The sequence below is a fragment of the Thermoascus crustaceus genome, assembly GCF_041956765.1.
Source record: "Thermoascus crustaceus strain CBS 181.67 unplaced genomic scaffold VTN00scaffold_2, whole genome shotgun sequence".
Taxonomy (NCBI): Eukaryota; Fungi; Ascomycota; class Eurotiomycetes; order Eurotiales; family Thermoascaceae; genus Thermoascus; species Thermoascus crustaceus.
Window position 1 is genome coordinate 2,490,510 of NW_027192528.1, and position 27,236 is coordinate 2,517,745.

Consider the following 27,236-nt stretch of genomic DNA (forward strand, 5'->3'; position numbering starts at 1 on the left):
CTCCTGCGCAAAAAGGCCATGCGTCTAATTTCGGACCAACCAAAAACCGCTAGAACTGCGGCATGTCTAGATCACAGGAAAGCTCCAATCAGGCTAACCAAAAGTGCAATCAAAACTGTTCTCCAGCTTCCTTCAGGTAGCAGCGTCGGGGCAGCAGAAGTCTGATTTCCGCAGCACTTGCCATTATAGGTGACGTTGTTCATCTCCGCTGCCACCTCAAAGACAGACCCGTTGAAAGGGCCATAGTTATAGTAATCGACCAGGAGGAAGTTGGGTGGTCGATTCCACATGGCTGCATAGCTGTCAGTTCCCTGTCTGGAGAACACTAGAATGTTTATACTTACTGGTACAGTTGTCTGCCATCCGTCCTAGACTGCCGTAACCCGTGACAGCATTCGTTTCGTTCAGGTAGACGGAGTTCGGGACCAGCAGGTTGACCCCCGCGAAGCTGATCTCGAGATTCAGGTTGTGATTGGCCATGTACATCCTGTTCACGGCCTGGTCCGGGGGCAGATTCGGCGGTCTCTGCACTGTGCAGGGGAAGTTGCGGTCTGTGGGCGAGAACGGCGTCTCCCACAGCTGGCTGAACTCGTCGAGGATATAGGGGACCTCCAACTGATTGGCCTGGTAGTCGAGGAAGACCACGGCCCTCTTCCCGGAGAGAATCATGCTCGACAGCGTCGGCCAATCGTTCAGACCCATGGGGATCTTGGGCGGGGTATAGACGTAGTTGATCAGGCCGGATTTCTCAATGGGTGCAGTATAATTGCGAGGGTCAATCAGGTTTGAATTGCCCATCAGGATGGTGATCACGTCGTACGGGTTTTGCTGCAGCCATTGTGTGACGGTCGTGAGATAACTCTCGAGTGTTCCGACATTGAGGATGTCGCAGGAGGTGTGACAGAGATAGATAGTGTCATTGATCCAATGGGTCTGGAATTGCACTGGATCCGGTCAGCGCGAGTCAATCGCCCTGGGAGCCTGCGCGGAATCCTGACTTACACATGCGGATGCCATCATTCAGCTGTGTCGTCACATCGAGAGCCTGGTTCGCGGCCCAATTCCTCTCCATCACAAAGGGACTGTTGTGCGCCGCGACCATGGTGATGTTGGAGTAGTTGCGGGAGCAGAACTCGGGATAGCCATTGCAGGGCCGGGTGTTGGTGGGTAGAGTCGCGAAGGCGCTGGAGGTGCTAGTGGCATTGCCTGTTGCCGTCGCGTTGTCGCCGGAGAGGGTTGTCGTCCCCTGGCCTCCGACGAGCAGGGTGACCGACGCAGAGGTGGTTGTGTGCACGGCGGTGTCGGTGCTGTTCCCCGTCTCCGCGGGGGGATCATCCCCGGTGGGCGTCGGATCCCCTAGAACGTTGTTCTTGGTGGTCGGGACGGTGATGGTCGAGTCGTAGGAGAGGTAGGTGCCGGTGGGGAGGTCGGCCTCGTTGATGGAGGTGACAGTGCCCTGGAGAATCAGCTCGGAGGTGGTGTCATGGTCAGCGGCCAGAACGAGCATCGGAGCGGCCCCGAGGAGCAGCAGCACAGAGAGCAGCCGCATGTTGGAGAGCAGACCGTGGCCGGTGGTGGTGAAGCAGTGCCGACCTGCAGTGCAGGGTCGACAGACGGCAGCTCAGCGAAGGAAGTGAGGAAGGAGGAGAGATGATGAGCGTGAGACAACAAAACCGGGCAGGACAGAAAAGGGAATGTCTAATAAGCAGGCCCAACCCTACGGATGGAGATCAGGACGGGAGCTGCCCAGAGCTACGGCGGCTGAGATGCAGGCTAGAGACAACTGGCGCGGGCGCAGCAGGGGGCCAGACAGGCCCAGCAAATCCGGTCGAGCCCAGACCGGGTCGGTCAGGGCGTGTGCTGCAGGACGCGAGTGCATGACGTTGCCGCCGGCCTCAGCCTGTCAGCGACAAGCAGAAGAGGCGGCCCGGCCCCGCGGCGTCTCGCCGGTGTCTCCGCCGCCGATCCGCGCTGCCGGCAAGCGACGCCCAGCCCCAAAGATCGCCCGTCGCTCCTGGTCGGCTCGGTTGCCAGCCCTGAGAGATGATCGCCAACTCAGCCCTTATATGATTCTTTTCCTCATGCCCTCCAATTCCTCTCCTCTGCCTTTTTGCTGGCCCTGCCGTTCCTCTGTCGACCTGCTGGGCATGCTGGGTGTCCCTCCCTGTCCTCAACCCTCGCCGTGATCTCCTTATCTCTATCGGTATCGCCCGCTCTCCGTCACGCGGTCTATGGCTCTCTTCAGGAAAGCCCCCCAGCATGAAAATCCACAGCGTGTCTCCGGTCGGAGACACTCGACGGTGGTCTGGCACCGCCTCTTCCGCTCCTTCATCTACCTGCTCGCCTGGATCTTCCTGCTCCTCGTCGTGATCGGCAACGTCGCCGACAAGCCCGTCCTGCGTCAGACCTACTTCATCAAGCTCAACCTGTCCAACATCATCCCCCGCTCCGTGCCCAACGCCGTCCTGATCAACAGTATCGCCCGTTCTATCGGTCTCCATGACTTCTACCAGGTTGGCCTGTGGAACTTCTGCGAGGGCTATGATGACACCGGCATCACCCACTGCTCCAATCCCGAGACCCTCTACGCCTTCGACCCCGTCAAGATCCTGCTGAGCGAGCTGCTGTATGGCGCGACCAGTATGTTGTTTACCTATCTGTCTACTATTGTAAGACCAAGCTTAGATCATGCTAACGGCTGCAGTCGCTCTTCCCGCCAACATCTCCGATGCCCTTCACATCGCCCGCACCGCGTCGCACTGGATGTTCGGGCTCTTTATCTCCGCATGTGTCCTCTCATTCCTCGCCATCTTCATCACCCCGCTGGCCACGTCTTCCCGGCCCCCGCAGTCGGCTGGCCTCGACCCTCAGACCAACCGCCCGCCGCACCGCCGCCCCACCTTCGTCCTGCTGCGCTCCCTCCCCCTCTTGATCTTCACCTTCATCGTCGCCCTCCTGACCATTGTCGCCTCCATCGTTGCGACCGTCATGTTCGCCATCTTCCGCAATGTCTTCACGAACAACGCCGTCGACCTGAACATCCAGGCCGAACTGGGCGGCCGCATGCTGGCCTTCATGTGGATTGCCTCCGCGTGTACCCTGATCGGGTTCATCGTGCAGTTCATGTCGTGCTGCTGCGCGTGCTGCGGAGGCTGTTCTGCGCGTTCCAAAGCCCTTCGCGAGCAGGCCAAGCAGGGTCTCGACGGAACGGGGGCCTCTACTCCTGAAATGCGCGAGAAGGACCGGAACGTCCCTGATGGTCCTGCACGGTGAGGTTGCTTGAATCGTGTCCTGTCTGTTCTATTCCTATCTTCCCTTTTTCAATTCTCTTACTCTCTATTTTTACCTTGTCTTCTCCATACCCTTCCTTTGCCTGCTTTTCCTATTGTTATTGCTTCACATGTGAGGAGACTGCTGCGTAGGAAATACCCCCTACAACGCGTATATACATGCATTCAAACCTTGGAATACCTAGATAGTATAGAACGGGGCACATAGATTGGTTTCTTTATTCAGGTGGCACAGTCTTCTTTCATGGGACTTGTACGATGTATGATGTGTGGACTAGGGCGGTCAGGAAGGGAAGGGAAGGAAAAAGAAAACAAACCGGATGGGTGGATAGTGGCTAGAACGGGGGAGGGGGGGAACTTGGCGTTCTTATTGACGTACATGGTCTGTCTTGTTGGAATTGGACGGACGGACTTGGACTTGGGTTCGTACTGTACTTGTACGGGGTTTTGCTGCAGGTGTACCCAAGGGCTGAGATTATGTATTTAGATAGATACCTACCTCATGTTATTACTATGGAGTATTATTATTATAATAACCATTCCTATTCTTAGCCGTCCTTCTCAAGTGAGAAGGTCGGAAAAAAAAGACAAAAAGGAACAGCTTCCAATAATAGAAGAGACAAAGACAAAGAGCTGAACAATGCACCTGGGACTAAAATGAAACTAACTAATTGGAACTAAATAAAGACCACTAAAAATAACAGAGAGAGCTATGTATGTAAGGTGATCTGATCTGACCCAAGAGTATGGTCGCACTCCACATGGATGAACAAGTGGAGTGGAGTAGGAACCTCATCAGGCAGACATATAAAATGGATCGACGATCGAAAGGGTGCTTTTTTTTCAAGGTTCCCCCTCTGTAAATGTGACGCTTGTGCCGGGTTTCGTGTTGACTTTTAGTTCACTGAGCAGTATTGTCAGTATGTATGTACATGACAGTTCGGTTTAACAAGACAAGCGAATGAACAGGTAGATGGTTAGGGTATATGACTTACAAGATATCCGGCCTCGCGTAACTGCCGACGGCGTCAAAATCCATCTGTTGCTCCATTATTCATCAGTATCAATGTCAATCAATCGTTATATTATTATCACGGGACAATAAAACACCACACAGAGAAAAGGAAGACGCAGCACTTACCCTCGCCTCAACCAACTCCCCCATATCGAGCGTCGCGTAGACGATGTCCTCCTTATCCCAGACGGGCTCCGCGATTATGTTGCCCAGCGGTCCGCAGATGCAGGAGCCGCCGTGGCTGACAACGTGCGAGGTTTCGCCGGTTGAGTTTTTGGAGAGGTAGGGAGGGTAGTCTGCGGGGAAGTCGGAGACCTTTTTTTGGTTTGTTAGTTTGAATGGTTGATCGATGGGTCTTTTTTTTTCAAAGATTTGACATGGGGTATATGAGTTATGGGGGGAGAAGGGGCAACGATAGTTGGATAGTAGTAGTTGGATAGTAGATAAGCATGTGATATACATACCCTGAGGAATTGATTCGAGGAGATCACGAAGCAGCGTCCTTCCTTGGCGATGTGCTGCATCGTGGCGATCCAGGCAGGGAGGTCATCTGCGTTGGGCGCGGTGTAGATTCTTGAAAAATGTCAAGTGAGTATTCTGTTCAAGTGGAGATTATAGTATTTAATTGAAGTTCATAAAGGGAGGAAACGTACTCAATACCCTGTTGATACAGCGCCAGCCTCGCCGCAGGCATGTAGTTCTCCCAGCAGATCAGGCCGCCTATTTTCCCGAGCTCCGTCTGCATGACCTTCAGCCCGTCACCGCTGCCTCGGCCCCAGATGATCCTCTCGGAGCCTGTTGGGATGAGCTGGTACGTCTGAAGTTAGTAAATGTCATGATGTATATATATATTGGGATGGTATGTAAAGCTTACCTTCCGATGTTTCGAGAGGAGAGATCCATCCTTGCCGAACAGCAGAGTGGTGCAGTAAAGCGTTGCGCCCCCTTTCTCTACGATGCCGACTTGGAGATGGACGGAGTTTTCTTTTGCAGTCCGGCTGAGTTGATCATACTCGGGCGATGGTATGGCGACTGCGTTGTCGTAGTATTTGGCGTACCATTTTCGTCCTGTTGAGGTTGGTCGATTAGGATTAGCGATGAGGGACAGTACAAATGTTATCAAGTCCCTGTAGTAGATGCACCTACCTTCAGGGGTCCTTGAACCTATCGAGGCCCCGAAATTGTAGTCCCATGGATATGCTGAAAGAAAGGCTTCACTGTGATGTGGTCAATGATCAAGCTCTTGAATAATTTCGAGGCCTTGTGTGGCTCGAGACATAAGAGCGAGAGTATGTATCCTTACGGAAAGACGATCAACTCGGCACCGGCCTCCGCCGCCTCGCGCGTCCACTCTTCTAGTTTCCGCAGACTCGCCTCAAGGTCGAACGCAACCGAAGCGACCTGCACCGCTGCAACCTTGACCGTCTTCCTTGTCGTCATGATCGGCTTATGATTAGTAAGTCCTTTAATTACTTACTCCAGTGGGAGGTGCTTCCTGCCTGCTGATATGTGAAGGTTTAATGATTGTCGTACTTCCGTTGCACAGCCAAAGCAGATCCCGCCGCTGCAGCTCTGTCCAAATCCCGGCTTGAGAGCCCTCAGCGGGGCCGCGGGTTCTGCTGATAACAAACTTCCAAGGTAACTTTGTTGATCCACCAAGGATGAGGCGATAGGGGTGGTATCGGAGTAATGGCAATTGCTCCTGGCAATTTACCTATTAGTATACTGGCCACGATGTGCTCGCTGGTTAAGTTGTTGTGTTTGGTTTGGCAGGCAAAAGACCCACCTACCTGCTTTACTATGAGTATACATCATGGCCGAAAGTAAGTGCTCCTTTGAAGTATACAACCATATCGATAGTCAATTTGAAAACCATACTGACACTTTCGTCAAGTCCTTGACCACAACCCGTCCCCAAATTACTATTCGGATCTCGTGCAAAACCAACGTTACGCACGGATTTCGTCGTTTACTCTGGAGTCCGGGGAGGAGCTGTGCTCGTTCCCCGTTGCCTTCAAGACCTGGGGCGTGCTCAATGCTGGAGCCGACAACGTGCTGGTTGTGTGCCATGCGCTCTCTGGCAGCAGCGATATCGAAGACTGGTGGAGGCCTGCCATTGGCAAAGGTCCGGGATTCGCAATCGATATCTCACGCTTCTTTGTCTTCTGCGGCAATCTTCTGGGCTCTCCGTATGGATCTGCCTCGCCGTTGACGACGGATCCTCGTACTGGGTTTCCCTATGGACCTCATTTTCCGCAGACGACCGTGAGGGATGATGTCCAGTATGTCTACAGACGATCTGATCCTACACAAGTTAATTCCACTGACATCATGCAGGATACATAAATTGGTGCTTGATGCACTCGGGGTCAAGTCCGTTGCCGCTGTGATCGGTGGATCAATGGGAGGCATGGCAACTCTCGAATGGCCTCTATGTACACCGGCAGGATACGTCAAGAATATCATCCCAATCGCTACGGCCGCAAAACAGAGCGCCTGGGGCATTAGCTGGTCAGATGTCCAGCGAAGCTGCATCCTCAACGACCCCGGCTATCAAGGCGGTCATTATCCACCCAATCCAGCTGGTCAGCCCTATGCGGGCCTGGCGACCGCTCGACAGGTGGCGATGCTCACGTACCGGAGCGCAGTCTCGTTTGACAAGCGATTTGACAGGAAACCTGGGTTCGTGAAGACGCGGAAGATGACATGTTCTTCTACGAACAGTACCTCTAACTGCCACCTTTCTGCCAATGGATACAAGGCGAATGGTGCTGGGTCTACGCTCACCCCGCCCGAACCACAGAAAACAATGAGCAGCAACCCGCTGGACGACGGGACCAAAAAGGCCGGTTTTTCCGCACAGAGCTACCTACAGTATCAGGGGGATAAATTCCTCCGTCGCTTCGACGCAAATTGCTATCTTCACCTGATCGACAAGATGGACCTCCATGACTTGGCTCGACGACGGCAGCATTCTTCCACCGAAAATGACGATTCGTCTTCTTCTCAAAATAACCGAGAGATAATGACCACGATTCTGCGATCCTTACCACCAAAAGCCCTGGTGGTAGGTACTGAAACCGATCTGCTCTTTCGTCCCGCCAACCAAGTCGAGCTCGCTGACGCTATACCGGAGGCGGAGCTGGTCATCATCCCCTCTCCGGACGGCCATGATGGCTTCCTTCTGGAGTTCGAGACCCTTAACAAGAAGATAGCACAGCATTTGAGGACTCTGTTTTCTCGGTTTTATGAAGGTGAGGCGTTTGATGTTGGGGAGATGGATACTGGTGTTAAGAATAGCGTTTTTGGTGAAATGGAGAGTGGTTGATTTCTCACAATTGTATGAAGCTACATTTTTTGTTTGTACTAGGCGTTGTTGAGACCATTGAGGAGTTTTTAGAGTAATTGTCTGTAATTATGGACAAATTGAGAATGCGGTATACGAATTTATCAGGCATTGATAACATTCATGGCGCAGACGAATACGTATAGTGATTCCCTTCCTCAATGGGCGCTTTACAGCCTGAATGCTATCTTCTAAATGCGACGATCTCTTAATAAAACAGAAAACCATATCTGCTTAGTGAGAAACATGCCATTCATTCGATCCTGAAGAGATCGTCATGGGACACGATTGGTTGAATATCCCCTGACATCAGGCCCGCGCGCATGGGGCTGAACCTCTTGCAGATCCCACAAGCTGCTACGTTCACATCCTCTGAGGGAGGAACCTCATTGCCCTAAGCCACTGGACCAGAGTGCATTCGGAACACCCTTCCGCAGATCATATGGTGATAAATCAAGTTTAAGCATGTTCTTGCCACCAACTTGATAAGAGTGAGGCATGTCCCGTGGAGATCCTATAGCCCGAACAGAACAGATCCCGTATTGTTACCTACACTACGACGTGCAGATCCCGAGTTATCTCATACCTTCCAACCTTACAGAGTTGATAAGGAGTCTTGACTTGACGACAAGGCTGACTTCAGGTTATTATTTACCCGACATGTAGCACAGATGTGTGGTACAGAACTTACATGCCGAGCAAAGCAGAGCCCGGCTTATGTCGCCATCAACGACGGTCATCTCATCCGGACTATAACGGACCGTGCCGGATAGATGATGGGTGTCACTTGGATGATCTTAAATAAATGGAACCTAATAGACTGGACTGGGTTATATAAGACGCAATTTGTGTACATAACAGAGTGGGAAGGAGGACGAGCAAGTCTTGGCTGGTAGTACCTACCTAACCTAGTCTTACTGCAACAGTACCTACTGACGGGATCGGTACTACCTACCTTACTTAACTTACAGATTACTACTGATCTAATCTCCCTTATCCCCATGAACATGCCAGCCACTCTACCCTGGATCGTCCAGAAATTCGGCGGCACCAGCGTGGGAAAGCTGCTAGATACCATCACGGGCGAAATCATCCCGAGCTACCTATCCCAGAAGTACAATGTCGCGGTCGTCTGTTCGGCGCGGTCAGGCCGTGACAAGGCCTCAGGGAGTACGAGTATGCTGTTACAGGCGGCTTCGTTGGCCGAATCGAGGGAGCCTTCTGCGACGAGAGCACTGGACGGTGTTATCGATCTGTTGATTTCTCAGCATTTGGATGCTGCAAGGTTGGCACTTGGTGGAAATGGCTCCGAGGAGCTGTTAGAGGGACTGGAACGTGATATTGTGGCGGATTGCGAGGCGGTGCGGGTGTTCCTTCATGCGGCACAGGTATGTGGGACAGGAAAGAACATTGTGTTCCTTTCTTTGCTAGTATCTTTTATGTTTCATACTAATTAATAGAGGGACAGACGGTTGGGGAGCTATCTGAGCGTTCGAGAGATCGAGTTATGAGCGTTGGGGAAAAGTTATCTGCGAGGATTGTTGCAGCATCTTTATCTAGCAAAGTGAGTATATGCTTCCTAACTGTACACATACTGAATTGTGCATTGTCTACTGAGAAATATTGATATTTATGATCGCTTAGGAATTTGATACAGCCCTCGTCATTCTTGACGATCTCGTCAGTGAGACATATAGTGATGACATACAAAAGCAAAGGGAGGCCTACGATAAGCTGGGGCCTGAGTTCTACAATGGTCTTTCGAGGAGACTTGGGAAAATCCTTCTCGATAATATTGGCAAAATCCCTGTTATCACTGGTATGTACCTGCTAATTCATCCCATTTGTCTATCCATAGAAGGCAACATCCTAACTTCAATGGCATTCTAGGGTTTTTCGGCATGATGCCGTATTCTCTCATCAGGACAGTTGGACGCGGTTATTCCGACCTATGTGCAGCTATGTGTGCAGTCGGTGTCGACGCTCATGAACTTCAGATCTGGAAGGAGGTCGATGGTATATTTACAGCCGATCCTTCGAAGGTGCCATCGGCAAGATTACTTGCAACAGTGACACCTGAGGAGGCCATGGAGCTGACCTTTTACGGTAGTGAGGTGGGTAATTATATAATCTTTCTCTTGGGTTTTCTACGGTACTAAACGCTGTTATAATCTAGGTTATCCATCCCCTGACGATGAAACACCTCCAAAGTGCCAACATTCCGCTGCGTATAAAGAACGTTAAGCGCCCAGGAGGTCCTGGCTCTATGATATATCCGTCGGAGAAGACATCACATGGGAGCACAACAAGGCGCCTTTCCCCTGATCGAAGAGCTTTTATGGACGCTCATGGCTACGAAGGAGAAGACGACCAGACATTATCCAGAAGGACTCCAACAGCCATTACTAGTAAGACGGAAGTTGCACTGATCAATTTTCTGCCCAGCGGGACGACCACCAACAAGTATGAGCATTTATCTGAGATCTTGAGCCGTTTGGCTTCGTTGAAGGTTATCCCGGATCTTATGTGCACGAGCGAGCAGTCGGTTAGCTTTGCTGTTCATATGGAGGCTGGAGCAGCGAGTTTGGATGATATTGCGTCGAGCTTGGAATCTTTGGGTAATGTGAGTTCCTTCTCTTTGTAGTAAACAGGTGAAAGCTATTTCCCAAGCTTGGGATTAGCAGGTTAACAGTTGATCTGTCCAGGTCACAGTCACGGAGAAAATGTCCATAGTATCAGTTATAGGCCAGAGAATGCGAAATATGGTCGGTATAGCAGGTGAGTATACATAAGTATCCCCTGGTAAAAGCAAAAAGGAAATCTCTGATGGCCCCTCTCAGGAGAGATATTCACAACCCTTGCTGAAGCCGGCATCAACATTTACCTCATCAGTCAAGGAGCTAGCGAGATCAATATTTCGTGGGTTTCCTGTTCTTCATCTACTTGCACTGTTGCATATAGCTGACTCTTTTTGGCTACAGATTCGTTATAAAAGAATCACACGTATTCCAGGCGATTGATTTTATACATAGTCAGATTCTCAATATCCCATCTAGCGTGCAACATACAGGGCTTACGGGAAAGAATGGGATTAGAGGTTTGTTTCCGTCCTCTACCTGATCCTTACTATAGTCACTATAAATTTCTTTATAAGGAATGTGCTCATAGAACTATTCAACAGGACCCTGGCTTTTCTGAGCCCGAGCTCCCTTCACAAGACGTCAGAACAAATACGTTGAAGGAAGACGACAAGCATATAGGCAATGATTTCCTACATACGGGATTGCCTGTGGCAAAATTGTACTCATCTCGATCCATTACGTACATGGTGCTACAAACATACCCAGACGACACAAATTACGCTCCATAAGCCCTTATACCTCTCAAGAATGGAGTCATGAGATTACGTATGTTGCACAAAACTCATATAACTCATCTTCTTCTCTCTGATACTCAGTTTTCATGCTCTCTAAGTAATTCTCAGCGAGGGATTTGGAAGTACACAGTAGCTATTACGTACAATACCTACTACTTACTAATTCCCTAGCCTAACAGGGCTGTATACTCCGCAAGGCTCCCTATAAATAGGGCCTTTTCATGTGGCCCTAAAAATCTAAGCTTCGACTCCCGAGAAGCCGGCGCATCCGTCAGTTAGTCCCCAAAGTCTAAACATGCTAGCAAATACCTAAGTTCAACTCCACTCGATCGAAACCGCCACATCCACAAACGGCGACATGAAAATCGATGATTCGCTGCAGATAAAAAGAAGTACACGATAAGACGAAGCTTATTTGCCCTTGAGCAACTAATTACGCCATTCCCCGCATGATCCGGTGCGGACCTTTCTCGGCATATTCTCATTGTTGTCGTTGTTGTTGTGGAGTCCTATCTGATAATACCGGGATTTGTCCCGGGGTTTGCTCCACTATCAACACTTCAACTATGCATATGGCACCACATTTGAACTCATTGTCGTACGATACATGCATCTATCTCTCCGTTTCCAGGGAGATATGAGACAAGGATGCTGCGATATCGCAAGTGATAGGGATTTGCTTTTTCATGGAGGGGCTGGAGAGCTGGGATATGTTGGTAAGAGAGATCTGAGAGGAGAGAGGGGGAGGGGGTTGGAATTGGATTAGGTCGGTGTGGGTTTTGTGCTTCCCATGTCTTTCCGGGACGTGTAGATGATGGTGCTGGAAGGGTATATTTATGGGGGTGAGATACTCTGTGTTCGAGGAATTGGAGTTCAATAATTCTCTCAGTTAAAGGTTTTTGGTGTCTCGATCGTGACCTTCTGAGCTTCGTTGAATCTATATACTTCATTTCAACTTTTGATCTTTGTTTAATTTGTATACATCAATACCAACCACAATGCCTATCCCAGGAAGTCTGTTGAACGTCACCAAGTGAGTTCGTTCTTCTCGAACATCAACAATTGCTTGTCCCTTCAAATAAAAAGTCAGTACTGACTGACGGTCATTCATCCAGGCCCCCAGAATGGGAGACAATAAGTGTCCACGGAGGTCAAGAGCCCGACCCGACGAACGGCTCCCGAGCTCTGCCTCTGTACCAGACCTGCTCGTACAACTTCACTGACGCCGCGGACGGTGCGAGCAAGTTTGCCTGGTCCAAAGATGGCTATGTCTACACCCGTATGGGCAACCCGACCAATGCCGTCTTCGAGACGAGAATGAGCATGCTCGAGGGAGGAGTCGGTGCTGTTGCGACTGCTTCTGGACATGCTGCTCAGGTGAGTTTCCCTTCCCTGCTCATGTATTTCTCATTATCGAGTAATCCGGGATTGATGGCTAATGATGTATCTGTTCCCAGTTCATGGCCATCACCTCCATCATGGGCCCCGGCAAGAACTTCGTCAGCACGACCTGGCTCTACGGCGGCACCTACAACCAGTTCCGTGTCTACCTCAACAAGTTCAACATCAAAGTGAAATGGGTCGAGGGCCAGGACCCCGCCGCCATCGCGGCCGCCATCGATGAGAACACCCGCGCCGTGTACATCGAGACGATCGGCAACCCGAAGCACAACGTCCCGGACATCAAGGCCATCGCGGACGTCGCCCACGCGGCGGGCATTCCCCTGATCGTCGACAACACCTTCGGCATGGGCGGTTACCTCTGCCGGCCCATTTCCCTGGGTGCGAATATCGTCACGCACTCGTGCACCAAGTGGATCGGAGGCCACGGCACCAGCATGGGCGGCATCGTCATCGACGGAGGCAACTTCGACTGGTCCGCCAGCGGGAAGTTTCCCGAGTTCACCGAGCCCGCGGAGGGATACCACGGGATGAAGTTTTGGGATACCTACAGGAACAAGGCGCTGGCCGCGAAGCTGCGGATGGACGCCATGCGTGACCTGGGCCCCTGCATGTCGCCCTTCAACTCGTGGCTTTTCCTCCAGGGTTTGGAGACGCTCCCGCTGCGCGGCGAGCGCACCGCCAGCAACGCCCTCGCTTTCGCGCGGTACCTCGAGAAGCACCCGCTCGTGAACTGGGTGCTGTATCCGGGTCTCGAGTCGCACCCGGACCACGAGCTCGCCAAGAAGGTGCTCAAGAACGGCTTCGGCGGTGTCCTGACCTTTGGCGTCGCGGGTACCATCGAGCAGGTGTCCGCCGTCGTCGACAACCTCAAGCTGTGCAGCCACCTGGCCAACGTCGGTGACGCGAAGACCCTGATCATCCACCCTTGGCGGACTACGCACCAGCAGCTGCCGGACGAGGAGAAGATCCAGGCGGGCGTGACGCCGGATCTGATCAGAGTCAGTCTGGGATTGGAGCATATTAGCGATATCATCCACGATTTCGAGCAGGCGTTTGAGCGGGCCGGGTTGAAGCCTGCTAAGAATTAAATCTGTTGACATATATTTTTTCTCTCTTTAGTATATATTGGGTATGATTTTTGATGTTAGTTAGCAGCTTGTTGATCTGATTTCTTTTCAGTAGTACAGTGAGGTATGTTTAGTATTGATAACGGATGTTCTGACCTAAAGGGGAGTTACTATCGCTTTGAGCTAGCTGCACTTGAGAATTTGAAGGTCAGATAGCTTTCGTTTCCACTCTTGTGCACTCTTTCTAGAGTTTCACGATTCCGAATGGAATGTCAGTTTCAACGTGGTCCTTCTATGTCAGTCAATTTCACCGGTAGCTGATAAGTAGATTATTTCAGTCTAGATAGCATAAATGATTCCTCTCATAACTTGGCTCGTTATAAATACTCATATCAATTTCGTCAACGTTACTCACAATCCGTTGGTATATCTGTTCCGTGAACAATGAATAACGTGTTTGAGTGGACATCTTCCACCTTCTGTCTCGAATCTTGAGTGAAGAGTTATTTTACCCTATCCCTAGTATCGTTAAAAAGAAGTAAAGGATTGGCATCTCTGGGATATATCATATTTCCAAAGATATGAGCGGCATAATACATAAGGTGGCCTGTGAGCCTGACCACATCCGTAAACTTCAGAATTTTCAGGAGAAAGTTCGTCCCACGACCTGCGAGATTTCATCTGCAGAAGTTAGCAGATGTTCGAAAAATAAATTAACCGGAGACCGCTGGAAATACCTCTCATTCCCTGCAAGGCCTCAAAAGCAATGGAATAGTTCGCCAGCGACTTGATGATAAGCTGCAGACTCTGGTACATATCGTTCATAAACCCCGTGAGTAAAAGGCTTTCACCATCACCACCAGCAAATGCAAAAGAATTGTTGGTGTCCCTTTCGTGTAGTGTGCGGGCTTTAAAGCATAGCATAAGTAATGCGTAGCTGCTTTGCACCGCACAGCAGGCAAATGTTGGCATCGTCCGCGGGATCTCAACCGGAGACATTTCAGAGAGGCGAGGGGGAGTTGTGTATGAGATGATATTGTTTGGATTTGGATAGGGTAGATTCTCGAGCAAAGAGACGATGTTTAAGGCGGAGTGGAGACAGATCTTCGAAGAGGCGTGAGATGAGAAGGAGAAGCGAAGGCCGAGATCCGCGGCCGATAAGGAGGTATAGTCAGGTGGTGACGGGATTGCAGTTGAGCTGGAGGAAGGCAGAGATCCAAGGAGCCCTCGACAGGGGCATTTGTCCTTGGCTGCAGGTTCGCCGGCGGCACGCAGATCGCAATGCTTTTTCAGGAATATAGGAATATCAGAAAAGGCGCAAAACCGATGCGTTTTTATTCTCGCACTGGGATATCATGAGATTGGCACCATTCCATAATGGACATGCTGCCTTACCTGTGTAGTTTGATTTCAGCAATCGACCTTATCGATCTGGCAACCACAGCTTCTGCAGCATCCACAGGGGCCATAGCCGAGACCTGAGACAACGATTGTGGTCCTTTCTGAGAAAGGAGGGTTTCGATCTGATTATCCAGCTCTAGCATTCTCTGGGGTATCCACGACATATCCGACCAAGACTTCAAGGCTTTATCGAGATCATGTACAAACTTGGTAGCAGCTAGGATTGTTTGTTGAGCTTGTATAAAGAAGGTCCATCCCTATATCGAGACGCTTTAGTCTACAAAATGTCTAACGAGAAGAGAATAGAGACCCTACCTCGAAATCTGAGATGAATGTGGGATGGGGCGTCACAAACCGACGATCGTACACATCGAAGACGGCTGGCTATGAGAGATTAGCGGCCTAGTCCTGGATGCTTACTATTCTATCACCTACCGTGTTGCTGACAATGGAGCCTTGACATACTGTTACATACTAGTTTGCGTCAGATATGGTAAAACACTACATTGTTAGTAGGAAAGACTCACCGTCATCCACCAGGCTCTTCTTCTGGCCTCCGTAAACTCATCGTTCTCCGTCGCGTCGTGCAACGACATACTCATTGCAGCTGTCAGAGCCTGGCCCGCTCGATTTCGCATTTTGGCCATATTCCCGCGCTGGGCATATTCATAGACACTGAGCAAGGTAAGAGCGAGGACACTCTCCAAGCTTACGGGAACCTTTGGGTGAAAGGGTTCTCGACTGAACTCAGGTGCACCTTCAGAGAGAGCATTAGAAGGGTCATTGCTAGAGTGCAGCAGCTCAGAGTCTACTTCAATAGCCTCGAGAGCGGACTGAGCGAAAGATTGCGCATAATCGCGTCTCAGTCTTACGTAGTCGAGCCTTGAGGGATTCGGCTCTTGAGGGTGCGGGATAAGCACTAATAGAGCTGAAATAGCAAGACTCAGGGGGGTGGATGGCTCAAATGATGAATTCCTGTCCGCTGTAAGGGGACGGTTAACGACTGGAAGGCGCTCGGGAGGTGGCAGGATGGGATAGTAGGGGTGGATAAACACGTAGTACGCATCCAATCTGTCCCTATACTTTAGTATTGGTCGAAATTATGAGTATGGGCATTCTCACATGTCTTGGTCACTTCCATATATCTGAACCGCATCTGTAAGGGCGGGTGTCACGCCGGACAATTCCTTTTCTTCTTTCTGGGGAGCGAATATCGAATCAAAGATGTTCTCTATCTCTGCGATCGGCATCTCAATATTGCAGAGGCCAGCCCCTGGATCACTCAGACCGACGAGCTGGTTGAACCATGCTATAGGATCAAAGATTATCAGTCAGCAGCAGGACTTGGGATGCTTCAACTGCTCCCGACAATCAAAAGTAACTGCGTACCATCCTCGGTGAAATTCAGATCAGCCGACTGGTCAAGGCTAATATTCTTCTCATTTGACTTTTCGCCTTTGGGTTCATTCTGCTGCGTCACAGCGGTAGCATTCTTGGCCTTCCTCTTGTAGATGCGGGGGCCCCCGCGTCTGCTGGGAGTATAGCAGCATGTGGCGCCTCTAGAGATGCAATTGGCACACCGTTCCTGGCCATCGCAACGAGTGCGCAATGCGCGACTGCGAGGATATTAGCATCATCTACCTATATGTTCTTTTTTTCTTAACCGCCTGCCTCACTCAGAACGTACCAAGAGAGGCAAGCAAGCTTAACAGGAGGCTTGCTGAACTTGCGCCGCGGTTGGGCGGCGCGCAAAGGCGGCGTAGAGCTTTGAGACCGGTGTTCACTCGACGAGACCGACGCCATCATCCAGCTGGACCTACTGGAATCGACCGATGAATGTGTGGAGACGCCGGTTGGGAAGAGGCATTCGGCGTCTTTGTAGGGATCCGGGGCCCGGACCAAATCCCGTCGGGAAGACGCTTTAAATCCCGCTGCTGATAAAAGTCTCGCGGGGGCGTTACACCACTGGCCGAGACATCCCCGTCCCATGCACATCCGACGATCATCCGCAGAGACGATGCATCAGGCCACTCAGATACGTTCCACAGTCAGATAATGATGATCGTCAGGGTGTTCTGACGTTGTGTGATGAAAAATGGTATGGGAAGTCAAGATAAAACACATGCTAAAGAAGCGTCGGAGTATGGTCGGCCCCGGACTTTGCTAAGATTCCAGGTACTACTTAGTATACTTGGTGATGGTTATACAATTATGAAATGCTAATTTCTGGCTATGATTTCCTCAATTAAAATATTATATGTCATCATATTTCGCATAATATTAATTTATTTATCTGCACATACTTCGATTCAGTCCACCCTGCCGTGATTTCCATACTATACCAATTGACCGAAGTACTAAACCACTATTACCTACTTCATAGTACATACAGTACATTAGCAATCAATAAACAAAAATGACCAAGAAGCGCTGCGGTACGTTTGACACCTATCTTTCTGACTTAATTAAACATATTGCAGACAATGCTGACCTCTCATTGCAGCCGTCCTAGGCGCAACAGGCTCAGTAGGGCAGCGGTTTACCCTACTCCTTGAGGACCATCCCCAGCTGGAATTGATAGCCCTCGGGGCGTCTGCACGATCTGCTGGAAAGCCATACAAAGACGTCGTGACATGGAAGCAGACGTCTCCGATCCCGTCAAACTCGGCTGGGATTGTCGTTCGAGAATGCAAGGCGAAACATTTCGAGGACCTTGATCTTGATTTGGTCTTTTCTGCGCTTGATAGCAGTGTTGCTGGTGAGATAGGTATACTCTATCCTTTCTTCCCAGATAAAAATTAAGTAAATAGTTATGGTGTAGCTTACTTTACTTCTCTTACTCTTACCAGAGCTTGAATTCCTCCACGCCGGAATCCCCGTCTTCTCGAATTCCAAAAACCACAGAAGAAATCCTCTCATACCTCTAGTAGTACCGACAGTGAACATATCCCACCTGGACATAGTCCCCCACCAACGTCTCAAATTCAACATTCAGGACAAAGGAAGAGGTTTCCTCGTCTGCAACTCCAACTGCGCCGTCGTCGGTGTCGTCTTCCCATCGTGGCGCTCCAAGCCGAATTCGGTCGCGTCTCGGACGTCGAGGTCTTCACGGAGCAGGCTCTCAGCGGCGCTGGATACCCGGGCGTCAGCACGATGGATATTGTGGATAACGTCATTCCATATATTTCCGGGGAGGAGGATAAACTGGAACCTGAGGCGCGGAAAATACTTGGCTCTTTGGCTACTGTCAATGATGATGATGGGGATCTTACTGTCAAGGAACATGACACTCTCAATCTAGACGCCACATGTACCAGAGTGGGCGTCAGTGACGGACACATGGTCTATGTGTCCCTAAGGTTCGAAAGACGGCCTCCTCCCAGTGCCGAGCAGGTCAAAGCTGCTCTTCGAAACTACACGTCGGAAGTTCAACGATTAGGTTGCCCATCTGCGCCGAGACGCGCAATTGTCGTCTTTGAGGAGGCTGATAGACCGCAACCTCGACTGGACAGGGACCTGGAAGGCGGTTTTGCAGTGAGCGTGGGACGCATCAGAGCAGGGAGGGAAGATGGTCACTTTGATCTTCGGTTTGTGGCTTTGAGCCACAATACAACCGTCGGTGCAGCGGGGTCTTCAATCCTTAACGCTGAAGCGGCTATCCAGAAGGGGTTGCTTTGAGACTGGTTTGCAAGATTTATTCAGTGACTCACAATATGAATCAAGCAGTGCATTACATGCATTCGCGTCTATACACATCGTCTATCTATACATACATGAAATAAGAAGAGAACCAAGCTCTGCATCTGCTGGCCGCACCATCGCTGGAGGGTCTCTATCTATCTATGCATATACAACCCCTTCATTCTCGGTGGCCAGCACCGAGAAAATCAGATCAACTGATAAATGCATTACAAAAAAGCAAATGAAAGTACCCGATCAACAGGTATACAGCAAGTGAATATAACAAGAGAGAAATGAAAACACAGCACAAACATGATATGGGTATCTCATATAGTCGAAAGATAGACGCCAGCAAAGTGTAGAGCTTGCTCTCTCAAATAATAGCAACCACGTCCTCCAGGAGGCTTGACCATGCAGAGGTAATACAACCAACTTAGGGGCATCTAAGGACCCCCTGCGAGCTCTTCTTCCAGCATCCGCGCCAGGTCGTCGTCATCGTCGTCACAGCCGGTGTCCCCATCGTTTTCGGTCTGCTCTGCTATGGCCGGGAACGGAGTGCTGTTAGACGTGTCAGTCTCGAGCAGAACAGACGGGGGCGAACCGGCGCTGCCTGGCCTGGCGGAGCTGCTGGAGTTACGGCGACTGTTGCTCGGGGAGGAGCAGCGTCGACTCTGGACTTCGCGCCAGTAAGGGGGATATTCTGGCTGTGGCTTGTAGCCACTTCGCATGTGGTTCCTATCCCCCAGCCAGTCGTAATTCTTTTTCTGGAACGACTGGCGCAGCTCCACCGCCGTGTTGTCGACGGGAGACGATGGACGGGCGAGCCCCACCTCACTTCCTTCATCGGAGGTGAGGTCGATCGTGACAGGGCTCAGCGCTGATGTCACAGCTGCTTGAGGCTGAGGCTGAGATGGGGGCACAGATCTTGCCGCCGGCATCGAGCCAGTTTGGATGCCCGTAGGTTGCGTAGCAGGCATCCAGTTCGCAGCTGGCGTAGGCTGCGCTTGAACCCCCATGGGGTGCGGGGCAGCTGTTGGCAAGTTGTGCCCCGCTCCCGCCTGGACACGGAGCTGGAAGTCATAGAGCAGGTTGTTGTACATAATTGAGAGGTCTCGGCATCGTTGCTGCCACGCTTCGGCCTGCCACTTCCAGGCTTCGGCCTCTTTCTTCAGATCATTGCTCTTTTTCTCTTGCAGGGTGAGCAGGCGCTTGAGTTGTGCGTTACTCTCGCTGAGTAGCTGTTCCTTCGTCTTCCCGGTGTTGGGATCCACAGTTGTCCATTGTTCCCAGGCCCTTTGATATCGAGTGAGAGCTTGGATCCTACGCCGGAGGAACGCGATTTCTTCGTTGAGACGCACGTCACTTGTGACTTCGACACATTTGAGGTGGGCGTTTGGCGTGGAAGGAAGATAGCCGAGAGCGCCACCATAGACAGGAAAAGGCGACAGATACTGCGGCTGCTGTCGGAATCCTTGAAAGATTTCTCGGGTCTTTGCTTCTTCGAGGTCCTCTTGGCTGAGAGCAAACCGTTCCCTCGTAATGTCGCTGGTTGAACGCGGCTCAGTATGTTCCTCGGTAGTTCTGTTATCGGTTGACGGACTTCCGGTATGCTGTTCAGCCGCGGACATGCCCGTAGAAGTCTTTGGGGACATCGGCTCGTCAAAGAGAGAGTTTGGAGACGTTGGCTCTTCGAAGAGGGAATCTGGAGACTCTGCTCTCTCCGAGACGGCACCATTATGGGTGCTGGGAGCATTTCCCTCATTGTTAGCTTGCTGAAAGGAATCTGGAGAGTAGGGAGAGAGATATTTGGTGGAGGGAATGTTGAGAGGACTTGGTAGTTCCGTCAGCCGTTTCTTCAAAGGAGCAGAAGGATCGGTCTCGTCAGCGAAGGCAGAATCTCTGGATCTCTTGCGAGATTCGTGGTCACAGTCAGGTTGGTCTGTAGAAGTTGCGGAAAGCTCTCCATTGACAGAGGCCTCGCGGGGTTCATGCTCCTCTTCGGTCCAATATGTCGAGTCGTTGTGGTATTGACGGACAGCATCGTCAAAAGGGCGCTCGTTAAAGAGGCCGCTGTGCTGGAACTCCTGTTGAGATCCGGGGGAAAGTGTAAGCCCCAGATCATTGCCAAGATGACCAGAGGAACCAGGTTCAAGATCGGACGCATGTCCGAGAACCGGGTATCCCAATGGGTCAAAGGGTAAGGAAGGGTGTTCCTGGAGCGAGCTAGAAATACCTTCAGCCACACTTCCATCCATCCCGACAAGGAGAGTCAAGGTTGACTGAAAATGAGGATGATCGAGAAGACAGTCGCGTCGACTCGTTACACAAATAACGGTTTCGTCGAAATCACGGTGGTATACGAAGGCTGACTGCCCAAGACTGAAGCTGCCGCGGTGATAGAGAAGCAGAAAGGTATTGCAAAAGAGGTAGAAGAAGTTGGAAGGGTGTAGGGTCGACAAGAGATGAAGACTCCGAATAACACTGGCGTCCTGAGAGCAACTATCGAGACCCGAGACTTTCAGGGAGGGACAGTGGTAGATATGTGTTCGAGAAGAGAAGAAAGGGCAATTGAAGGAGATATAGAACAGATGAAGAAGACTCGCAGACCACGGTGGCGTAGCTTTCGGAGAGGGATAGAGGTGTGTCAAGAAGGGGACGGAATTGAAGGAGACAGACTGACAGTAGCGTACGGTGTGCAGCTATCGAGGCTGAGCCCTTTTGAATGGGAAGGGGTAGATATGTGTTGGAAAAGAGACGGAAAGAATTGCGGGAGATAGAACGGACAGTGGCGCTGCGAGAGCTCTCGAGACTGCAGATTTTGGGGAGAGAGGTGTTAGGACAGAGGAAGAAGAGGGAGTTGAAGGATGTAGAACAGACAAAGGACGATGAACTCGCCCCGGGCCAGGGGAAACTCGAACAATGGTATCAGACAATGAGCCATTCCATTTGAGTATAAGAGATTTGCCTTCTGTTCCTTGCAAGTGAAAAACTCCCACCAGGCCTGAGGCTCTGGGAGCTCTGGGAAAGCAGTGGAGTGAAGAGTAAAGTGGAGAAGGAGGGAGTCTCAGGGGGACCTCCAGTGGACGCTGCCTGTGATTGTTGATGAACGTTCCAGGCGGGCTTCAGTGTCTTCTTGTAGGCAAAGGGCTTGGTGTAGCATCTAGGCAGCGGAGCCACATTCACGGCCGGTCTCGGATTTAAGTTCCCCCACAGTCTCACCGCCTTCCTTTCTCACCTCCTCAGTCTTTCACCGCCTTGTCCACCGCCTTCTCACGTGCTCAGCAGCTAAAAACCCCACTAACCATGGCTGAACAAGCGGCAGAACCAGCAGCCAGTGGCGCCTCCTCAACCACTGGACCCGCCGAGAAGGTACAGTCTCTCCATCTTCAAACACCTGCTCCGTTCCTGACGCGACTCTCAAGCCTCCCAAGGAAGCATTTGGCGGCAACATGAGCGTCATCTTGTGCACTGGTACGTGTTTCTGATTCCTAAACTCCCTTTACGGCTTCTAGAGCTCTCTTTGAAGTGCTGAGCTGACACGCGTTCTCGCAATTCGCAGCGGGGTATGATCATACCATCCGGTAGGTGATCTGAAAACAAGCTTCGTAGCGACGAGCAGTGCTCACTGACGCGTCGAATACAGCTTTTGGGAGGCCCTTTCTGGGATTTGCTCCCGTACGATCCAGCACCCTGATTCGCAGGTCAATCGCCTGTGTATCACTCCTGACAAGCGATTCCTCGCGGCAGCCGGGCACACCAATGTGAAGCTCTACGATATCAAGAGCACCAACCCCAACCCGTTGATGACCTTTGAGGGTCACACCAACAATGTTACCGGGGTAGCCTTCCATTGTGAGGGCAAGTGGATGGTGACCAGTTCCGAGGACGGAACTGTCAAGGTCTGGGACACGCGTACTGGCAGTCTTCAGCGCAACTACGTACACAAGTCCCCGGTGAACGACGTCGTCATTCATCCGAATCAAGGAGAGCTCATTAGTGGCGACCGTGCTGGCACTGTGCGCGTTTGGGATCTCGGTGAGAGCGTGTGCACTCACCAGCTGATCCCAGAAGACGACGTGGCAATCCACAGTGTTAGTGTTGCCAGTGATGGGTCGTTGCTCTGTGCAGGCAACAAGAAGGTACTTGGACCCATCCTTATTCGAGAGCTGTGACCTTTTGAATAATTGTGGGCTGACTTCTCTCTCTCTGCAACAGGGGAACGTCTACATTTGGCGTATGATCCAAGACACGGAAATCACTCGCATCGTTCCTATTGCCATGTTCCAGGCACACAAGGACTACCTCACTCGTCTTCTACTCTCACCAGATGTCAAGCATCTTGCGACCTGTTCCGCTGATCACACTGCCAAGGTCTGGAACTTGGATCCTGACTACCCTAAAGCCAAAGAAGCTGCGGCCGCGGCGGCTGCGGCGGCTGCAAACGCCAAACTCAAGGGCAAGGAGGACGCCGAGGCCAACGGTACTGCAACTCCCGCAGCCGGCGGAGCAGAGACCCCAAGCAACGCCAATGTGCCCGCCGGTCAGCAGGCCAGCGCTAAGGATATCAACAACGCTGCTGGTTTTGCCGTGTTCGCTCCGAATACCACTCAAGCCTCTGGCGATCAAGTTCCCTCGAACTTCTCTGTCCCAGACGGCCCGCCAATGGACCCGAACACTGGTGCTCTATACCTCGAGGCCACGCTCTCCAACCACCAGCGCTGGGTCTGGGACTGTGCTTTCTCCGCCGACTCGGCCTACCTCGTTACCGTGTGCAGTGATCACTACGCGCGTCTCTGGGAACTCTCCTCGGCCCAGATCATCCGTCAGTACAGTGGACACCACCGTGGTGCGGTCTGCGTCGCACTCAATGATTACTCTGAACCTCGCTAAGTTTGACCTGACTTGGACTTGGACTTGATGTAAAAAGAAAAAAAGAAAAAAAGGCCGGACTCAGACAGATGGTCTCGCGACTGGCTGTCTGTCTGTCTGGCTTTTTTCCCGTCTCGCCTTGTCTGTCTTGTCACGAGCGACGATTTTCTTAATTTTCTTTTCCTTACTTTCTTACGACATGAACATGACGAGCTTCTGTCTTTTTTCTTTCTAATTCTCTAATCGAAATGGAACTTCATGCATGTACTTTTCTCCTTAAGGGTCTGCAAAATGGATCTAAATGAAACTAGCACGGCGCCTTGGTATCGGATTCCTGTCTTGCTGGACTGGACTGGGAGTTGGGTCGGTTGATGTCTCTTGCAGGTTTTTTTTAGGTTTCTACTTTGCACAGAAAGTGGCCACCCTCTTGAGGGTTGTCACTCAGAATGAGATCAAATTTCTTAAAATCTGCTTCCTCGTATCCGTTGTACGCGTATCAACAGTTCGTAACGTGGTTGGATTGGTAGAATCTGCAATCGATTGTGCCCAACGCAATTTCCAGATACAGCTTTTGCATTGACCGTTGTACATATAACAACAAGCATATAAGTAGAACTCGAAAATCTAGCTAGGTAGGTATGATGTTTTCTCCAATCACCAAAGGCCTTTTGATTATACACAGAAAAACAAGCTCAAGGAAGAAGCAAACCGCAATTTATATCTAACAAAACAAGGAAAAAACTTCGGCAACATCAAGTGAATCTATGCCACACCAAAACCAAAAAAAGAGTCAAAGAAAAGAGGAATAGCTACATAGTAAGGGTAGTGAAGAGTAGTTCCCCCCATCTGTCAGTCAGGACCCTATCCGATCTCTATCTAACCCATCGCAAACCAAGTCACGCTCACGACGACGTCCAGCCCCCGTTCCTCCCCGCCGGGGTACTTGAATGTCCACATGCCGTCGCGGTTGACGTCCCAGAAGGCGCCCGAGGCAGAGTGCATCCCGCGCTTGCCGACGTCGGTAACGACTCCGTCGTTCTTCTTGTCGAAGACGCCCTGCTGCACGATGGTGCTGTTGACGGTGAAGCGGTAGGGCGGGGGAGTGGAGGGGGTGGAGGGCTCGGTGGCGGCGATGAGGGCTTTGAGAATGTGGTTCTAAAATATTGTATCACCAAGGGTGGTGGTTTTTTTTGTTAGTTATTGGTCCGAACTTTTTCTTTTTCCATAGGTGGTGGAGGGAAGCTCTGCGGAGGATCTTCTGTTCCTCCCTCTTCATGGAGATTTATGGGTGTGTGTTAGTTTGTGTGTAGGAGTGAGCACGTACAATGATCAGTGAGTTCCATGATCCGACCTTGGTGTGGTCGTATCCCTCGGTGCCTTGCAGTGCGGTATCGCAGGCCTGCTCTCGTCAAGTTAGAAACCCAGGCTACTATCTCGCAAAATCATGTAAAGGGAAGTATCCCGCTTGAATGGCAGGGTCGACGAGAGATCGTGACGCAACGACGGGTAGAAGAGCTCAAAGAGACGCACCTCCGTTGCGATCTTTGTAAGTTCTGCGATGGGAACAGGCTGTGATTTGAAAATAGTCGTTAGCCAATATGTGTATACGGAAGGGCGGATCGTTTTGATGACGTGCAAAACGGGGATGATATCAATATCCAGGGGGAAGGGCAACTCCAGGAGCGAATACTTACAGAAGAGGCCGGTGTGGTTTCAACTGCCATTACGATCTTCCTCCCTGGTCTTGTGCTTTCTAATCAGTATTGAACAAGTGCGGTATTCCGTCTGATGTCCTCGACAGTGCACGTATGTCCAGTGGAGACGGTGGCACGTTGTCGTAAATGCGGGGGTCTCGGGGTAGACGTCAAGACTCGAGATCGAGGAGTGCGGACCACTGGCGGAGACAGGTAGAATATAGGGTGAGAATGTCGAGAGGAAGGACTCCCGAAGGGATACCTGGAAATAAAGGTATGACACAACAGGACTGCAGCTTGCTGGGCAGGACACGCGAGGGTCAATTCAACGCTGTCCTCTGGGGAAGCCAGATTGTTTGAGACTTTGCTCGCCGTCGAGCTCGATCCAGCGCCGGCCGCGTGGGTGGAGCCGGCTGCCGGCGGTCCATCCGTGGACGGCGATCGTTGCTTGTCCTCGCCGAGTATAGCGCGCCGTCGCCGGGAAAACTGAAAATCCCGCCTGGGATCGATGACGAAGGATCCACGTGATAGAGCTTCCAGAGCGGTAGTGAGCGGCAGTATGTCGCCTGGTGTCTTCGTCCTTCACCAGCGGGGTGAAGCTAGGGATGACTAGCTCTTCAGCTCATCCCGGTCTCCTTCAACTTCACTCGGCTCACGGGCACTCCTGTCCCGTGCCTTTGAAGATTTCCTTTTGGCTTAATAACATTGATCAGGAATTATCCAATCTCTTCATCGCATTGAGCTATTATCCTTTGGTCCGGAAGCTTGTTCGAGCTCGAGCTTATTCGGTTCCCATCCATCCCATCTCACCCTCGGTAGCACGACAATACCGTCTTTCTCTATCCAAGAGGCAATCAATTTGTCTTTCTTTCAACGATAATATCTTTATCCATCACCATGTCGAGCCAACCGCTTCTTCAAACCGCCCCAGGTCCGTATATCGCCCATCCCAGCCACCTGTACTCGATATAAGTTTTCCCAACTGACAAAAGCCGCTTGACGAAACAACAGGCAAACGCATAGCCCTCCCCACACGTGTTGAGCCCAAGGTCTTCTTCGCCAACGAGCGCACCTTCCTCTCCTGGCTCAATTTCACCGTCATCCTGGGCGGTCTGGCCATCGGGCTTCTCAACTTCGGCGACCGCATCGGTCGCATCTCCGCCGGCCTCTTCACCCTGATCGCCATGGGCGCCATGGTCTACGCCCTCGTTACCTTCCACTGGCGCGCGCGGAGTATCCGGCAGCGCGGCCAGGGCGGGTTCGACGACCGCTTCGGTCCGACGTTGCTGGCGGTGTCGCTGCTGGCGGCTGTGGTGGTGAACTTTGTGCTGAGGATCCAGGATGGTGGGAAGTCGTGATTGCGTTTTCGTCATCTTCATTTATTCGCATTTCGAATTGCCTCTGGTTCGGATTGGTAGTGATGGTGATGGTGTGGTGGTCATATTGCTACGGGTACACGAGAAGCGGAGGAACGAATGGCCATTACGGACTACGATTTTTCTTGACGTTGTATAATACCTCTGGGCGTTTTCCGCTTGAATCCTTTGCTGCTTGGAGTTACATGGAGCTCTGATATATCTACCTATCGGGGGCTGGCGCCGATCAAGTCGTGCAACGAGAACGAAAAAAAAAGAAAAATGTCTCTCCCGTACGAAATCTTTGAGATAGCTATTTTGGGATATGTTTGAAATCTTTGACGGGCCACATATTGCTGCAGTAAATGTGTATCTATTCTTTGATATTATTGCCTTCTGTTTCTACCATTCCACACCGCATGTTCCCACTACTGGGTCACTCTCCACTGTTTACACGTGATGAGATTCCTAGATAGGCAGGAGAACTGTGCACCCTACGGAACTTGGAAGAGAGAATATGCAGGTTCTTCCCGTGAGCCGTGGCTGCGGCTGATAGATAAAAACCGAAATAATGGGATCGATTGATCACATTCTCTCCATCTTGGAGGGAATGAGGTAAGGTTGCGGAGAACCGCGAAACAAACAGGGGCAGGTAGGTGTACTGTCAGGCCGTTTCAAGCTCTTTCTTGTAGTTAGTCTGGAGCACATGCAGTTAGAATCAAGAAGATGGTCTAAGAA

At 51.1% G+C, this 27,236-nt stretch overlaps 13 protein-coding genes across 13 annotated transcripts; 7 read left to right on the top strand and 6 right to left on the bottom strand.

Moving 5' to 3' along the window:
- Positions 1–71: 71 nt before the first annotated feature.
- On the bottom strand, positions 72–1,549 carry VTN00DRAFT_4431 (uncharacterized protein; the record flags this gene model as incomplete). Its single annotated transcript, XM_069430858.1, has 3 exons — positions 72–292; positions 345–944; positions 1,003–1,549. The coding sequence occupies 3 exons, from the start codon at positions 1,547–1,549 to the stop codon at positions 72–74; spliced, it is 1,368 nt and encodes a 455-aa protein (XP_069289951.1).
- Positions 1,550–1,694: 145 nt separating this feature from the next.
- Positions 1,695–2,186, top strand: VTN00DRAFT_4432 (uncharacterized protein; the record flags this gene model as incomplete). The annotated part of the gene is made up of 1 exon (XM_069430859.1): positions 1,695–2,186. One exon carries the CDS (start codon positions 1,695–1,697, stop codon positions 2,184–2,186), a length of 492 nt encoding a protein of 163 aa, XP_069289952.1.
- A 45-nt stretch (positions 2,187–2,231) lies between these two features.
- VTN00DRAFT_4433 (uncharacterized protein) lies at positions 2,232–3,273 on the top strand (the record flags this gene model as incomplete). The annotated part of the gene is made up of 2 exons (XM_069430860.1): positions 2,232–2,640; positions 2,705–3,273. 2 exons carry the CDS (start codon positions 2,232–2,234, stop codon positions 3,271–3,273), a joined length of 978 nt encoding a protein of 325 aa, XP_069289953.1.
- Positions 3,274–4,133: 860 nt separating this feature from the next.
- Positions 4,134–5,745, bottom strand: VTN00DRAFT_4434 (uncharacterized protein; the record flags this gene model as incomplete). The annotated part of the gene is made up of 8 exons (XM_069430861.1): positions 4,134–4,194; positions 4,286–4,329; positions 4,432–4,620; positions 4,770–4,878; positions 4,959–5,113; positions 5,180–5,373; positions 5,452–5,522; positions 5,609–5,745. 8 exons carry the CDS (start codon positions 5,743–5,745, stop codon positions 4,134–4,136), a joined length of 960 nt encoding a protein of 319 aa, XP_069289954.1.
- A 373-nt stretch (positions 5,746–6,118) lies between these two features.
- On the top strand, positions 6,119–7,633 carry VTN00DRAFT_4435 (uncharacterized protein; the record flags this gene model as incomplete). Its single annotated transcript, XM_069430862.1, has 3 exons — positions 6,119–6,128; positions 6,200–6,587; positions 6,643–7,633. 3 exons carry the CDS (start codon positions 6,119–6,121, stop codon positions 7,631–7,633), a joined length of 1,389 nt encoding a protein of 462 aa, XP_069289955.1.
- A 1,019-nt stretch (positions 7,634–8,652) lies between these two features.
- On the top strand, positions 8,653–13,519 carry VTN00DRAFT_4436 (uncharacterized protein; the record flags this gene model as incomplete). Its single annotated transcript, XM_069430863.1, has 10 exons — positions 8,653–9,039; positions 9,296–9,470; positions 9,542–9,765; positions 9,828–10,274; positions 10,357–10,429; positions 10,492–10,570; positions 10,708–10,748; positions 12,039–12,060; positions 12,143–12,404; positions 12,485–13,519. The coding sequence occupies 10 exons, from the start codon at positions 8,653–8,655 to the stop codon at positions 13,517–13,519; spliced, it is 2,745 nt and encodes a 914-aa protein (XP_069289956.1).
- A 1,061-nt stretch (positions 13,520–14,580) lies between these two features.
- VTN00DRAFT_4437 (uncharacterized protein) lies at positions 14,581–16,894 on the bottom strand (the record flags this gene model as incomplete). Its single annotated transcript, XM_069430864.1, has 8 exons — positions 14,581–14,782; positions 14,894–15,156; positions 15,215–15,283; positions 15,335–15,373; positions 15,427–15,970; positions 16,022–16,208; positions 16,289–16,515; positions 16,587–16,894. 8 exons carry the CDS (start codon positions 16,892–16,894, stop codon positions 14,581–14,583), a joined length of 1,839 nt encoding a protein of 612 aa, XP_069289957.1.
- Positions 16,895–17,315: 421 nt separating this feature from the next.
- Positions 17,316–18,577, top strand: VTN00DRAFT_4438 (uncharacterized protein; the record flags this gene model as incomplete). Its single annotated transcript, XM_069430865.1, has 3 exons — positions 17,316–17,334; positions 17,403–17,657; positions 17,895–18,577. The coding sequence occupies 3 exons, from the start codon at positions 17,316–17,318 to the stop codon at positions 18,575–18,577; spliced, it is 957 nt and encodes a 318-aa protein (XP_069289958.1).
- Positions 18,578–19,023: 446 nt separating this feature from the next.
- VTN00DRAFT_4439 (uncharacterized protein) lies at positions 19,024–20,835 on the bottom strand (the record flags this gene model as incomplete). The annotated part of the gene is made up of 1 exon (XM_069430866.1): positions 19,024–20,835. One exon carries the CDS (start codon positions 20,833–20,835, stop codon positions 19,024–19,026), a length of 1,812 nt encoding a protein of 603 aa, XP_069289959.1.
- A 1,048-nt stretch (positions 20,836–21,883) lies between these two features.
- Positions 21,884–23,470, top strand: VTN00DRAFT_4440 (uncharacterized protein; the record flags this gene model as incomplete). Its single annotated transcript, XM_069430868.1, has 5 exons — positions 21,884–21,949; positions 22,003–22,051; positions 22,140–22,161; positions 22,224–22,719; positions 22,796–23,470. 5 exons carry the CDS (start codon positions 21,884–21,886, stop codon positions 23,468–23,470), a joined length of 1,308 nt encoding a protein of 435 aa, XP_069289960.1.
- Positions 23,471–24,325: 855 nt separating this feature from the next.
- VTN00DRAFT_4441 (uncharacterized protein) lies at positions 24,326–25,173 on the bottom strand (the record flags this gene model as incomplete). The annotated part of the gene is made up of 4 exons (XM_069430869.1): positions 24,326–24,604; positions 24,774–24,848; positions 24,980–25,018; positions 25,144–25,173. The coding sequence occupies 4 exons, from the start codon at positions 25,171–25,173 to the stop codon at positions 24,326–24,328; spliced, it is 423 nt and encodes a 140-aa protein (XP_069289961.1).
- A 33-nt stretch (positions 25,174–25,206) lies between these two features.
- Positions 25,207–25,849, bottom strand: VTN00DRAFT_4442 (uncharacterized protein; the record flags this gene model as incomplete). The annotated part of the gene is made up of 2 exons (XM_069430870.1): positions 25,207–25,642; positions 25,800–25,849. The coding sequence occupies 2 exons, from the start codon at positions 25,847–25,849 to the stop codon at positions 25,207–25,209; spliced, it is 486 nt and encodes a 161-aa protein (XP_069289962.1).
- A 191-nt stretch (positions 25,850–26,040) lies between these two features.
- On the top strand, positions 26,041–26,501 carry VTN00DRAFT_4443 (uncharacterized protein; the record flags this gene model as incomplete). The annotated part of the gene is made up of 2 exons (XM_069430871.1): positions 26,041–26,074; positions 26,155–26,501. 2 exons carry the CDS (start codon positions 26,041–26,043, stop codon positions 26,499–26,501), a joined length of 381 nt encoding a protein of 126 aa, XP_069289963.1.
- Between the last annotated feature and the right edge of the window lie 735 nt (positions 26,502–27,236).